Below are 14432 nucleotides of genomic sequence, written 5' to 3' on the forward strand. Positions count from 1 at the left end.
TCCAAGCCCATGGCTGGTAAGCCTATTGTTGTATCATTATTTTTTTTCTTTCTGCCAACAAATCCTTAAAAGTTGCATAAAATTGCATGGAAACTCTTGAGATTTCAGACTTATAGACACCAATGGGAACTAATGTATGTACTGAATGAACGTGATTGGTCACATGGTTTGGCAGCCGTATTGGATTTTACAACAAATTTTGGACAATTTACAAACATCTTATTGTCGAAAACCACTTATCGCAGAGTTCTGAAACTTGGTGTACATAGTTAGGGATTGTCCAAGATGCGTGGCGCTCGAAATGAAGCTGATTAGTTCAGTGGTATGGTGGCTATGTTGGATAACCTAATTAACACACAAATTTCTTCTTCTCCAAAACTACTAATCTGATTGAAGCAAAACTTGGCACACATGATCCAAGTATGGTTTTCTTTGAAGTTGGCCAAATGAAGTTGCTACAGTAGAAAACATGACTGCTGTGGGCCAATCAAATTTCAGCATTGCTCTAGTTGCACATATTGTGCATAAAATGAACACTGTTGAACAAAAACTCTTGAAACTTGAGAGTAGTGAATTAATGTATCCTCTATTTAAAAAGAAAGTATGAAACACAGGAGTGCAGAAATAAAGGAGATTTATTACATTATACCTAAAAGCCCCGGGAGCAGTCACATTGACGACCACACAGAAAACAATTGTATTGTAATTATACAGAATGGTATTCTACTTTATTATTTTTATTTACTAGTCCGGAGTATATAACTTCTTGTGCTGTGCTCTTCTGTAAAATGTTTTTTGCTCATTTATTTATCTACGTTCAGTTGATTTTGTGCATGTGACAATTAACCGATTGCTGTTGAAAAGTTAAAAATGTATTGCTATCGTTTCAGTTTTATAAATGTGTATGTTGTAAACCAATGTCTGTTCAGATGTTTATTTACATTTTCTTGTTTTGATTTGTAAAATATGTTTTATATATATATATATATATATATATATATATATATATATATATATATATATATATATATATATATATGCTTTGGTTGTTCAGATGTTTATGTAATGTATTCAATAAAAGAAAAAACGAATTACATCTGACTGTTTCTTCTTTTGTTTATTCTATTTACAGTGTTTTGAATACAGCCGTCAGAAAGACTGCTGCGAGGCTTCTACGTATGAGTATATCTCCGGTCCATCTAGTGTTATGGGCAACCAGTCAAAAGGCTTACATTTCACAATAACTCCCTGGAAGCTGTAATGTTGCTTGCAGCTTATAGTTCAATTGTGTTTGTATTTATTACTTATTATTTGCTGCCATGTTGTGTCCTGGTTCAAGTATTGCAACTGTGCCACTGTTTTGAAGAAGAATTTCAATATTCCTAAAGGGAAGTGATTCCTGAGTGTGTGCTTTCACTATATTAGTTATGCAGTTTTCCTAACACTGTTCATATAAAAAGCTGGAGCCAACAGAAGGAGTAGCTTAATTGTAACACTGTTGCTGTTTTGATGAACAGGTCGGTCGGAGGGTGGGTATAAGCCCTGCCGGCGTGAGAGACACAGCCCTTCACAGTCGAACGAGGTGATCAGCCCAGAGATTCTCAAAATGAGGGCTGCATTGTTCTGTATCTTCACCTACCTGGACACCAAGACCCTGCTCCGGGCCGCTCAGGTCTGCAAGGACTGGAAGTTTGTGGCCCGGCACCCTGCAGTGTGGACCCGGGTGCTACTGGAGAACGCCAGGATATCCTCCAAGGTGCAGTGTGCTGCTTTTCACCATGTCTGTGCTGTACATGAGTGCAATAGGAGGACAGCATCGGCCTTCAATACAGGGGGACCACAGAGTAACCATGGAAATGGACTGCACATACATTGGTTTTATACCTTTACTATGTAAAACTGCTTTGTTGCTTAGTTACAGGGTTGGGCAGAGATACAGATGTTGCCCTCAGTATTTAAACTGTCTGTTTGGTTCTCTGCCCCATGTTGCAGTTTATGACAACTGTGTCTCAGTGGTGTACACAGACACACTCCCTCATCCTCCAAAACCTTAAACCACGACAGAGGGGGAAGAAGGAGACAAAAGAGGAGTACCTGAAAAGCACTCGGTAAGCTGATAATACAACCAGAGTTAATGAAATACTTTGCAGCTATATAACTGCACACAGGATCTCAAATGTTGCCCATTGAATGATTGAGCCACCACCACGTCAGCTGCAATTGTTATCCCTCAGTGGGATTCATTGGGATATAGTAGATATATTTCACACATTAGGACTGTACATATATCTGCAAAACTGCATGTAATGAAACTTGGTTAGGATATTCTTTAGCACCAGTTATTTAGAGTATCAGAAGATATGGTGGATGGTGTCTCTAATTTTAGATTTACTAGCATTATTAACAAACCTGTGGCAATCCACCCATGTAAATGTAGACCACAGCTGCAGGATGCTAGCTTGTTGTACAAACCCTGCAAATCTCTGTAGAGGAAAGATGCCTGTCAGTACGCCTGGGGTTTCACTGCAGTGTGTTCCTCTCTTCCCTGCCCAGAGGCAGTCTGGAAGTAGGTCTGGAGGCTCTGCTGAAGGCTGCGGGAGGAAATCTGCTGATCCTGAAGATCTCACACTGCCCCAGCGTGCTGACTGACCGCTCGCTCTGGCTGGCCAGCTGCCACTGTCGCGCACTGCAGGCCGTCACCTACCGGTGAGTAATGGGAGTGAACAAGTGCATCTGATTAAATAGGCAGGCTCTCTTTATTTAAAAAAATGAAACCTTAACTATAGGTATAGATGAGCCACTGTCTATAGTGACCACTCTGGTGAACACAGTTATAATGCGAAACTATCTGTATAGAATGACCACATGTCTTGACTGACCAATAGAAGTAGATTTGACTATTTGTTATTTGAAATGCACATTTTCAAGGAAGTGCAATTTCTCATTTACAAGTGCATCCTGTTTACACAGGGAGTGGTCCGTATAGAGAGGTGTTTCTCCTACTATATGCAGGTGGAAGTTAATTGAAATCCTACAACATATACTCCAGCTATACAATCCCTTATGAAAATTTACCATGGTATTGTTGAATGCTAATTATGTTATTATAACGAATCATGTAGTTTAATGTATTGCCTCGGGAGACAGCAGGTGTCTGAATCATGCTTTACACTGTACAGGTTTACTGTTCATAAAAACAAAATAGCATTGGATCACAAATGAAATGATTTTGCTGACACTTTACGTGCCCTAAAAGCAATGGCACGAAAGTCAAATGTAGAAGATTTAAAGCAATCCTTTACATTTTGGGGATGTGTTCTCTTTCATTAAGTGCAGATAAAGTACTTTGTTAATTAATCATGCTTTCGCTGTGCTTTATGACACTTTGCTAAGTGTTATAAGGGAAGGGGCCTGTGTGAAGTAAGCATATGATTTTTAAAGCCTTGATTATTAACTTTTCAAGATGAAATAGTTGTCCTCAGTATGGGAGCCAGTGAAGGTGAGTGGTGATAAGGGGAATGTTCATAACATTTCCATTGTATAATCCTTTTCTTGTTCAGGAGTGCCACTGATCCAGTTGGCCAGGAGGTGATCTGGGCACTCGGGGCAGGCTGCAGAGACATTATTTCACTACAGGTGGCACCACTCCACCCATGGTAAGCAAAAAGAAAGAAAGGAGATCTGACTATGAATGTAAAATCTTGCATTAATCACCAACACAGCCTCTACTGCACAAAAACATCATGAATGATATAAATTAACTAATTTTCATCTCCAGTTTTAAAAGGGTTTAAGATGCCAACAAATGTAGTCTTAACCTGTTCAGGCTAACAGAGAACAATTCTCTGGTAGCCTCGGTTAGATGCCTTTTTGTAACTTAAACATTGTAAACATCCTTAAAATAGAGTTTTGAGAATACATATAATTTTCATGTGCATAAATAAACCACACAATTTTTAAATATACTGTATTCCACCAAATGCAATCTCGTGGCAGCTTTTAAAGATAGATTTTCTCAATCTAGTCAACAGCCTGCACGATTCAGTAACCGCTGCCTTCAAACCATTGGCCGATGCTGGCCCCACCTGCGAGCGCTGGGTGTTGGTGGTGCGGGGTGTGGCATCCAGGGCCTGGCATCGTTAGGTGAGTACCATCCCACAAGAGCGTTCTCCCTCATGTCTCCATGCCTAGGGCTTTATTTTTTTCCATGGTAAAAAAAACAGCATTTCATGGTCTAAACACTGGCATTTCGAGATTCGACTTCATAATTTAAACATGATATTTATTATGTGATTTAAATAGTGTTGTTTAACTTGAAATGTATAATTTATTGTACAACAAATGTTCCTAAATATTTAAATGCTTACATTAAAAAGGAGGTGGTATATTTTTCGTTGAAGATATTTTTAAAAAATTGTGCTTGAAAATGTCACATCTGACTAGTTTCCTGGTGATTGATAGCCTTAACACAGCACTGTAATCAGTGTTTCTCAGGTGATTTGTTTGTTTGTTTAGCTGTCTGACCTACATCCCACCTAGTGAAGATGTTAGACCACATGTGAATAACACCAGTACTTTAGTGTGGGAGTCTTTGAATTGCTGCATGAGGTTATCCTACTTTTCCCATGTGTGGTGTCATTCTTCTGTTTGCATCCACAGGAGCTGTCAGCAATTCACCCTTGATTTTTTTTTTTTTTATATGCATTTCAATAGTTTCTGCCACACAATAGAAGCAGCACAGAACAGAGATGAAAAAAAACTAATTTTTAATAAAGTCTGTATGCAGTACACCAGTCAGTTCTCTGGGCTAAATTCTGGTTTAAATAGAGCAGGATGTGGAGGACTCTATTTGAAGTACAAATAATGCTGAGACAGAATAGAAATGAAAGCCCCATACAGAAGAGAATGTCTCCCCAGTGGGGAATCGGAGATTATTAAAAACTGCCAGTATCCCATTCTTATTTCTTTTTCCCTGCATATTTATCAAATACTGCTCTTTCATAAATTCGTCTGCATCTGAACGTGATCTGTAAGCTTGAGCTAGGCAGTGCCAACGGTCAAGGGCAATGAATTGATATTTAGAGGGAGAGTGAGAGGAAGAGAACTGTGGGGCGGAAAACCACACTTAACAAAGCAGAGACCCAATCACAGGCAACTTTGTTTGTGTTTAAGAATAATTTTTCTTATTATTATGAGAATCGATGACAGTTTTGTTCCCGTCGCATTATACACCTTTCCAGTACATAAAATAGATTGGTTTGCAGTGCCTGAAAAGACAGGGCGATTGTGTAGGTGTGTCATCGAGTAAAAAACGAAAAGTTCGAAAATACAAAGTTACTTAAAAATTGGATTTACCTTTGTTGGAACTGCAGATGAACCTCGTCCTCAGTGTGCCATCTGTGGCAATGTACTGGCTAATGACAGTTTGAAGACTTGCAAACCACAATGTCATTTGGAGACTAGACATCCTGGACTGAAGGATAAGCTACTTGACTATTTCGAAAGAAAACTTGAGGCCTTACATCAGCAAAAAAGTGTTATAAGCAAGCATTCCATGGAGTCTGCCAAGTGTCTTTCTTAACCCTTTAAGGATCAGGATCATGTTAACACGATCATACTAAAGTAGACGCGATAAAAAAACACATTTCCTTTTGATGACCTACAAGGCCACCGTAATTTTCAGCACAGGCCTGAAATATATATCATTGGATAGGGGAGGGATTCAATTTCACTTCCTGACTTTAGTTTTCGTGTGAGTTGAGTTAAAATTGCCAAAATTAGTTGATTAAGAATCTATGTAAATAGGCATTCGAAAAGACATGATTTTAATTGTGCAAGAACAGTGAAAGATACGACCATGCCTCAGTTGAGTAATGAAGATTGCCTGGTTGCTATCGACATCACTGAAGGCGGCCTGTCTGTGAGAGAAGTTGCCCGGAAAATGATTATTCTGCTTCAACAATCAGCAGACTAGTCCAGAGAAACCAGGAAACCGGCTCTGTGAGGGACAGGCCACATCACCACACCAGCCCAGGGCAATCACACCCGACTGATCCATCTGCGTAATTGTTTTCAGACTGCACTGGCTACAGCGTGAGAAATTCCAGGAAGAAATAACCCCCGCATCAGCAGAATGACTGTAGCTCGCCGTCTGCATGAAAATGATTTGCATGCTCAGAAGCCATTCAGAGGTAACATGTTGACAGCTGAGAGACAAAATCACCATCTTCTGTGGGCCAGAGAATGTCTTAGGTGGCAGCAGAGAGAGCTTTGGAGTGTTTATTCACCAATTAATGGCGTTTTGCCCTTGACAGACCTGACGGAAGACAACATGTGTGGAGTTGTCGTGGTGAGCGACTGTTGTGTTGTTCAAACCAACCAGTGGGGCTGAATCTCCTTTAACACATTAACGCCTTTGGTGCAGATTGAAGGCAACCTTACTGCTCAACGATATATTGATGAAGTCCTTTAAGCAACAATTTTTCTGTTCCTGCAAGCCAATCCGGAAGTGTAGATTTTCTAGCGGACAGTGCAAGACCACACAGTGCTAAGATTACAATTGCATGACTTCAAAAAAACTATGTCGAGGTCTTGACGCGGCCAGCTCCTGACCTGAGTCTAATAGAACATCAGTTGGACCAAATCACCACTGCCATCCATAGGCGACAACCATGCGCCAACATTCGCCAGCTGGCACAGGAAGAGTGGCGGAACATCCCACAGCAGCCTATCCAGAGGCTGATCAGGTCTATGCGTCAACGCTGCCAGGATTGTGCTAATCCTCAGGAAGGTCATACTCAACACTAACTTTGTAATGTTTTCATTTTGACAGTGTGTAATATTTCACACTGAAAAAATGCTTCTTTAATCTGTATTTTTGTTCACATTTTCTGTGATTTTGTTTGATATCTATGTTTAAATCCATTAGACCTGAGCGTTGTGTTTCTTTTGTGCATTACTGTATATGACAATATACTATGACTATATAATGTTAGATAATATCACCGTTAATAGAGAAGGACAGGGAAAAATATCGGATCACACTGAGAGTCGAGAGCATTGATCGATTTTGCCAGAACATTCCACGACAAAGGTCCCACATTATATATATATATATATATATATATATATATATATATATATATATATATATATATATATATATATATATAAAAAGCAGAAGAAAATATTTTCTTGGACAGGTATTTGAAGACATCGACTTGTTTTAGTAATCGACAGTTTACTGTCAAACTTCAGTGTTAATCAACAAATCGGTATGTAGCGTTGATTTTGGCATTTTCAGCGGGCATTATGCCTATCTCGTTATTAAACAATCATGCTAACGTGATTTCTGAAATTTTATGTTGATTTACGAAGTAATGTTATTTATGGGAATTTAAAAGCAAATGTGTATTAATTGCCATGATTTATCAGGAGTTAGTTTGCACTTGGGAAAGGAGGGTTTTAGTTAACGAATGTCTATATAACTCGCCTTAAACAGAAATTTAACAGACCACGGCTGTGATGCCGACAATATGGAGACTACCGAGATAATTAAATGTTTGTAGTTATAGCGGTACTAATGAATATCTACAGTTTTGGCTTGAACTTAAGGAGACGTGATCGTGAAAAACAAATATAACTGGAGACATCATGTATTCTCTCTCTATTAAACACACACACATACATGCGTACATACGTACACACGTGGCATTCCATAGGTTTGTGTATGATGCTCTCTTCCGATATTTTCTGAAAACAAGACCTGACAGCCCCAGATTGTACTTTTCATCTATTAGACAAAATATTTGCAGAATAAAAACTGCTGCTATAATTAAGATTCATTTATTGTTATTAGCATTATCTTAAATTTATACCAAATCACGTTCAACAAAAACATGTATTATGATTTCCCTTGTGTAAATAAAAACATGATTTGGTATAATTTAATTATAACACTATTGTTAATAAACAAATCGTGCAGCATGGTCCTAGTAACAGTTGTTAAGTATTCTGTAAAGATTTAGTCTCATAGTTAAAAAGTATAGTATGTTGCTGTCAGGGCTTCTTTTCAAAAGCTATTGCCACGGACATGATTGAATACAAACCAATGGAGTACCTCATGTGATCGAGATCTTTGATGTGGATTTTGCCTAAACATATTTGTAATGTTGTCACTCATTTTAAAATTTCCAGCAGCTCAAGTGAAGAGGAGGACCCTTTATGTTAAAAAAAAAATCCATTGGTTTCTACTTAATGATGCTTTAGTTTAGTTTTTTTTTTTTTTTTTTTAAGTTACGTGATGGCATTTTGATATCTAGTATGAACTCAATGCAACTGCAAAATAATGTTGTTACTTTGCACATAGAGAGATACTGCATGATTTTGCATAATTTAGATTTTTGTCTGTGCATCTTAGCATAAAAAAACAAGCAGAGAATTAATGGAGTGATATCGTTCTCAAAAGGGTTGTCACATTCAAAAAACAAGTTTAAACTAAACTCCTGACCGATCAGTTACTAATTCAACCATTCTGTACATTATTGAATTGGTTTATTTAAGTTTCTAACACAGATACTGAATGTTAGTTTTCAGAATTGTGCTTTTTTAAATAACATTCAAATATCACACAGTACCTGGAAATTATTGAAAGTGGTTTCAATAAGGAATAACAATATAAAGTAAACCGAATGAAATAAACGTCACAAGGATAGAATGGACTGCTTTTCTGTGTTGCAACCTGAGGGATGAGGTATGTTTGGTGTTAGCTGTTTTTTCGTCCACTTCCTTGGACTTTCAGATAGCTGATAATAACCATGCTGTCCTCTAACCTCAGTCTGACCTATTCTGAGTTGTGTGCACTGAATGGTTTTGTGTTCCGAGTTGTGTGCACTGAAGGGTTTTGTTCTGAGTTGTGTGCTCTGAAGGGTTGTGTTTTGAGTTATGTGCACTGAAGGGTTGTGTGTTGAGTTGTGTGCACTGAAGGGTTTTGTGTTTTGAGTTGTGTGCACTGAAGGGTTTTGTTCTGAGTTGTGTGCTCTGAAGGGTTGTGTTTTGAGTTATGTGCACTGAAGGGTTGTGTGTTAAGTTGTGTGCACTGAAGGATTTTGTGTTTTGAGTTGTGTGCACTGAAGGGTTGTGTTTTGAGTTGTGTGCACTGAAGGGTTTTGTGTTGAATTGCGCGCACTGAAGGGTTTTTGTTCTGAGGTGTGTGCACTGAAGGGTTTTTGTTCCTCTCTCCCAGCGCGGAACTGCATGAGGCTGCAGGTGCTGGAGCTGGATCACGTGAGTGAGATCAACCAGGAGGTGGCAGCAGAGGTGTGTCGAGAGGGACTGAAGGGCCTGGAGATGCTGGTGCTCACCTCCACCCCTGTCACACCCAAAGCTCTGCTGCATTTCAACAGTGAGTACTGACGCCAGGATCCTTCTCACTGTTTATATAGAAAGTGTAACACAGACAGTGCTATAGTGCCTCGACTGGATTGTCATCCAGCAAACTGGGCAGCCCAACAAGGGAGGTTTGTAAAATCCTTATTGTGCTCATCAGTCCAGACTGAAACCTCGCCATCAGCAAAGAGGTGACACTAGAGTCAGAAGTGAATGGAAAGCTTCAGCTGAGGCGCTATCCCTTAAATGCTTGCTTTACACTTGGTAAATTTGCATAGCCATTTTGTACTTAGCAATGCTTTGGTAATGTATTCACTGTGCATTTATCTTGCTTTACCACGGTTTGATTTACTATACCTCTCTGTTGCCCTAGTAATATGACCGTTTCTGCATTAACCCCGGAGTCTGCCTTGTAGGTGTGTGTCGGAACCTGAAATCCATTGTGGTGCAGATTGGGATTGTGGATTACTTTGAAGATCCTAACAGCCCTGAAGCCAGGAAACTCTTTGAGGAAATGGTGAACAAACTGCAAGTAAGACTATTGCTCTTCACAATCTGAGTATTTTCAGCTTGACAGGTTAGGCGTATATGCATTTCAGTTTCAGCCACATCAGTAACAAGGTAATTACTACATGAAGGCTGATGTTTTTACCCCAGATTTACAGTACCCCATACAGAATGAAAGGCACTGCATTTTCCATGTAATATTTTGTAACTGCTCTGGAATAAATTTCATGCATTGCTTTACATCAAGAGACTTGCCAGAGACCCAGGAGTCAAATTTTACCACCACTTCTTTCACAGCTGCACATACTATAATGTAAAAAGAGTTTGAGTAGAAGTATTTATTTATATAGTGTAACATACTGTGGCAAGGTGGCCCCGCCATTGTGCGTATTTTGTATTATATGTTGTGTGTGGTGTGTTAATGTTGGTGCATGTGTGTATTGGTGCACAGGATAAAACGGGGCTATGTAGCACGAGTGATTTAAATTATACTGTTGTATTTAGGCACAAGGATTGCACAATCTTTCACATGCAGATAAAATATGTATGAATATGTGAGCATGGGGAGTGCACAGATTAGTTCACGTGCTGGAATCCATGTGAATAATTAATTAGTAATTGAATCACGGCACAATTGTATATATAGATGCACAAAGCCACCGTGCCCTTTGTTTGTTCAGGGTTTTGTTCAACATTTTTATTTTCTGTTTTGCAATAAGCCGGTGCAACAGCACAATTCACAATTCACTCACCACTGTATTTTTGTTCTGGGTCTGACGTCACCACTACAGCTAGCCTATTCACACATACCCATCAAGATTCATTGCATTCTGTTATAAGGTGGAGCACAACTGGCATGGTCTCATAACTAGCATTGTATTATAAGCAAATTGCTTTTGCTTTGTAGAAACCCTCTTGCAACATTCCCAGTTGAGGCAAAAATTAGAATGCGGTCTCGTCCCAAGAGGGTGACTTCATAAAACCCAGAGAATGTGAATATGTAGAAAGTAGTTCTGGTCTAATCCTGGAGTCTTGTGGAAATGCAGTCTACCAAGCCAACAGCTGAGGCTGGGGAAGAAGCAAGGGTCCTTCTTCAGAAAGGAGAGCTGAGCAGAAATAAATGGTGGCTGAGAGAGATAACAGAGTGAGCGGCAATACAGAAGAAACAAGCGACATGAAGCACAGAGGACCTAGCCTGCAGTAGGAGGGGGTATTATTGTCCTGCTCTGTATATACAGAGGCTGCACCATAGGTCAGATGATCATAGTGTTACATTACTATATGAACCACACATCAAAATGATCAGAATGTATTTCTCTTTACTTAAAAACATTTCATACCAACAGAGAGACAACCAATATTAACAATGGCCATGCCTATGATGCCTAACTTATGGGATATCCTGTAGTTACCAACAGGTCTGTTTGGAAGAACATGGACAGGATAACATGTTTATCTTTTTTTTCTTCCACAGGCACTAAGGAAAAGGCCAGGTTTTTCAAAGATTCTCCATGTGAAGGCAGATGGAGTTTGCTAACCCCGCTTAAGTACTGATAAGGCACACTTTACCTCAGAAAAAACAAGATGTGATCTGAATGCATTCTTTGCAGCTTGCCAGGAAAAAAACAAGCAAACAAACAAACAAACAAAACAAAAGTAGTAGTTCTTGAAACTCGTATGATCCTTTGCTTTTATAAACAACAATTGAGCTTTTTGTGCAAAGTGCTGACAGCCTAGAAACTATCATCCTTGTAAACCGTATGGTGCAGGAGTAGGAGCACAGACTTATATTTCTAGAAAACAATCGCAGTATATGCCTGAGTATTTGATATTGTTTCCCTGCTGTTATGACTGGGAGGAAACCTATGGTGACAGTGAGAGTTCGTAAAGACAAAGTCCATCCAAGAGACTGAATTAGGGACAGACTCTCCCCACCTGCTCCTTGCCAAATAGATAAGACATTTGAGAAATAAAAAAGGGTTTTGCTTTCTTAATAGTGCTTTCCATGCTTCTGGGATTACTTTAGCTGGGATTACTTTAGCTAGGATTACTTTAGCGTTTAACGAGCTGACGGGACTCCTGAGCCAAGATGATTCTACAAAATTTGGGGAATCTGGGGGAGTAAACTTCAGATAAACATGTTCATTCCTCTCCCTCTCTCCTTTGATAAGACCATCCCACCAAGAGATCATACAAGCATGAGATAAAATCCTCCTGCTTTAAGAGAGAGAGAGAGAGAGAGAGAGAGAGAGAGAGAGAGAGAGAGAGAGAGAGAGAGAGAGAGAGAGAACACTGTGCTAGGAGCATAAGCTTCATAAAGGCATTTTACAGTCAATTCTCGCTAATACGAATTTCAAGGGGCCAGCTGCATACTGTGAGTTTTTATTGAAGTTGCAGTATGTATTTTACATTTAAAAGTATTGTGCATTTTATTGAAAATACAGTTGGAAGTGAACTTTTAAAAGTATGCATTGCAAATGAACTGAACTTGCAAGCTGCATGTCCTATTCTGATCAAGGGCATTTTTAAACCACGAAAGGCATCCTCAACATCAGATATTGAGCAAATCTGAAACACTGAAGAATGGCATCCACAGTTGTTCTTAAGCCTGTATTATTATAACCTTTTTTTCTGAATGATTGATAAAGTGTTTTACGGTAATGTTGAACTCTGCAGCAATATCTTTCTTTTTCTGTATGGCGATGCATTATCCATGCTTTCAACACTTCAACTTTTGTATGCAAGGATATGATGCATGAGCACTATGGAAACTCAAAGTGCATCATAGGATCTGTGGTCCCATAACAGCACTAAAATACACTACAGAGGCACTAATCCGTATGCAAATTAATACATTTCCTGATATTCTTAACACTCAGCTATTCAAACTAGAGCAATGTGTTTTAACAAACTACAAACTATTTTGCACTAACAGTAAATGTGTGTTTAGCGAAATCGTATTATAAGAAGTAATGGTAGCGCTTCATGTTGCATGGCATAAATTAATATTAACTAGATATGCAATTGCATATTAAATTAATGTTAAATTAATATTTAATAGATATGCAATTGATATTAAATTTATGTTCAATTGTTTTTTGTTACTTTCCATTAACATTTAAGTCAGATTGACTGTACTGTCAATTAAACATGTAAACTGTGGGAAATTGTTACATATTTTCAAGGGTAACAAAATGTAATATAAATGGACGTGATATACAATTACATTTAAAATTGACATTTGGTTAACATTTAGCAAGAATCCAGCTATTGCATATTTATTAAATATTAATTTAATGTGCAATTGCATATCTATTTAATATTAATGTATGCCACGCAACATAAAGCTTTACTGAAGTAATTTACAATAAGCGACTGCTAAATTTGGCCAGGACCATGTAGAGGATTCGTAGTATCAGGAAATTTGGCTAATCCGAGTTTGTTTTGACAAGAATTGACTGTATTTGAAAAGGGTAGGTGTACTTTTGTTATGGTGTACTGTATTTGCTTCTTCCCCAAGTTCAGCTTGTTGATGGTCTATCTGCATGCTAAAGACCCCTCTGCAGCCTATTACAGTTTTGTAGTCAGTCTCTGACTACAGAGCTGTGTACACACAGGAGTTGCCTAAAATAGCTTTTAGTTTCCCTTCGTACATATCATCCTACAGTACTGTATCGGCCAATGAGTCCTATAGAGCCCATACGCTCTGTAGAGGTGCTGTCTAGCTGGGTGAACAAGTTTAGATTCAACCCAAGCTCATCTGCATTTCATCTATCTGCCTTGAAATCTTGCCTCTAGTAAAAATAAATCTATTTTAAAAAAGCTAATTCATAAATAAATAGCGCACACAGATAAAAGCATCTCACCATTTAGCTCATATCCTCATTTTATGAGCTCACTTCACAATACAGGTACATTAGCTACACCATAGCTACACTGGATTTGTTTTGGAAAACAAAATTACAGGATTGGTTGCCTAACCATGAATGAACAAAATAGAAGAATTAGGAACTCATGAATTATCGGTGTGGTAGAATATCCAGGGAGCACTGTACGTGTTGTGAATGCTGTATTAAATGCATGCAGTTAATAATAGTAATGGTAACTCAAATTTAAACCCATCTAGTTTTTGTACCTGTATTTTAAAGTGTATCCCATTTGACGTGCCTGAACCAGATGCTGAAAGGTGCCCAATCGTTTCTGAAGCGTAGTATATATTTCTCTAAATTGCCAGGAGGAAATAATGTTAAAAAAAAAAAAAAGTTAATGTTTTGCCCAAATTAGACAGTCGTGAGTGTTGTCAGTGGGGACTGATAGTAAAAACACCCCGTATTTTCCTGTTGTTCTATTTTTGACAATCGATCCTTGACAGACTTAATTGTGCCATTTGCTCATATTGTATTTGGCACAATAAAGACAGCACAATTTGAAAGACCTTTTCTTAAGCTAGAAATTTAATTGGTATCCCCCCCCCTTTTGTGTCTGTGCAGCCCCCCCCCCCCCCCCCCCCCACCATAAAAATATATATATTAAAATAA

General features: G+C 38.6%; 1 protein-coding gene across 2 annotated transcripts in view; it reads left to right on the plus strand.

The window, feature by feature from the left end:
• Window positions 1-12885, plus strand: part of LOC121331106 (F-box only protein 41-like) — a 64380-nt gene extending 51495 nt beyond the window's left edge. For both annotated transcript variants that reach the window (XM_041278298.1, XM_041278308.1), the window contains exons 6-13: window positions 1518-1756; window positions 1993-2108; window positions 2554-2706; window positions 3561-3656; window positions 4025-4143; window positions 9245-9403; window positions 9804-9919; window positions 11369-12885. In XM_041278298.1, the coding sequence (XP_041134232.1) occupies window positions 1518-1756; window positions 1993-2108; window positions 2554-2706; window positions 3561-3656; window positions 4025-4143; window positions 9245-9403; window positions 9804-9919; window positions 11369-11431 (1061 nt within the window). In that variant the 3' untranslated portion in view covers window positions 11432-12885. The remainder of the gene's footprint in view (window positions 1-1517; window positions 1757-1992; window positions 2109-2553; window positions 2707-3560; window positions 3657-4024; window positions 4144-9244; window positions 9404-9803; window positions 9920-11368) is intronic.
• The last annotated feature ends 1547 nt before the right edge of the window (window positions 12886-14432 follow it).

The sequence above is a fragment of the Polyodon spathula genome, chromosome 2 (assembly GCF_017654505.1).
Source record: "Polyodon spathula isolate WHYD16114869_AA chromosome 2, ASM1765450v1, whole genome shotgun sequence".
Classification (NCBI taxonomy): Eukaryota; Metazoa; Chordata; class Actinopteri; order Acipenseriformes; family Polyodontidae; genus Polyodon; species Polyodon spathula.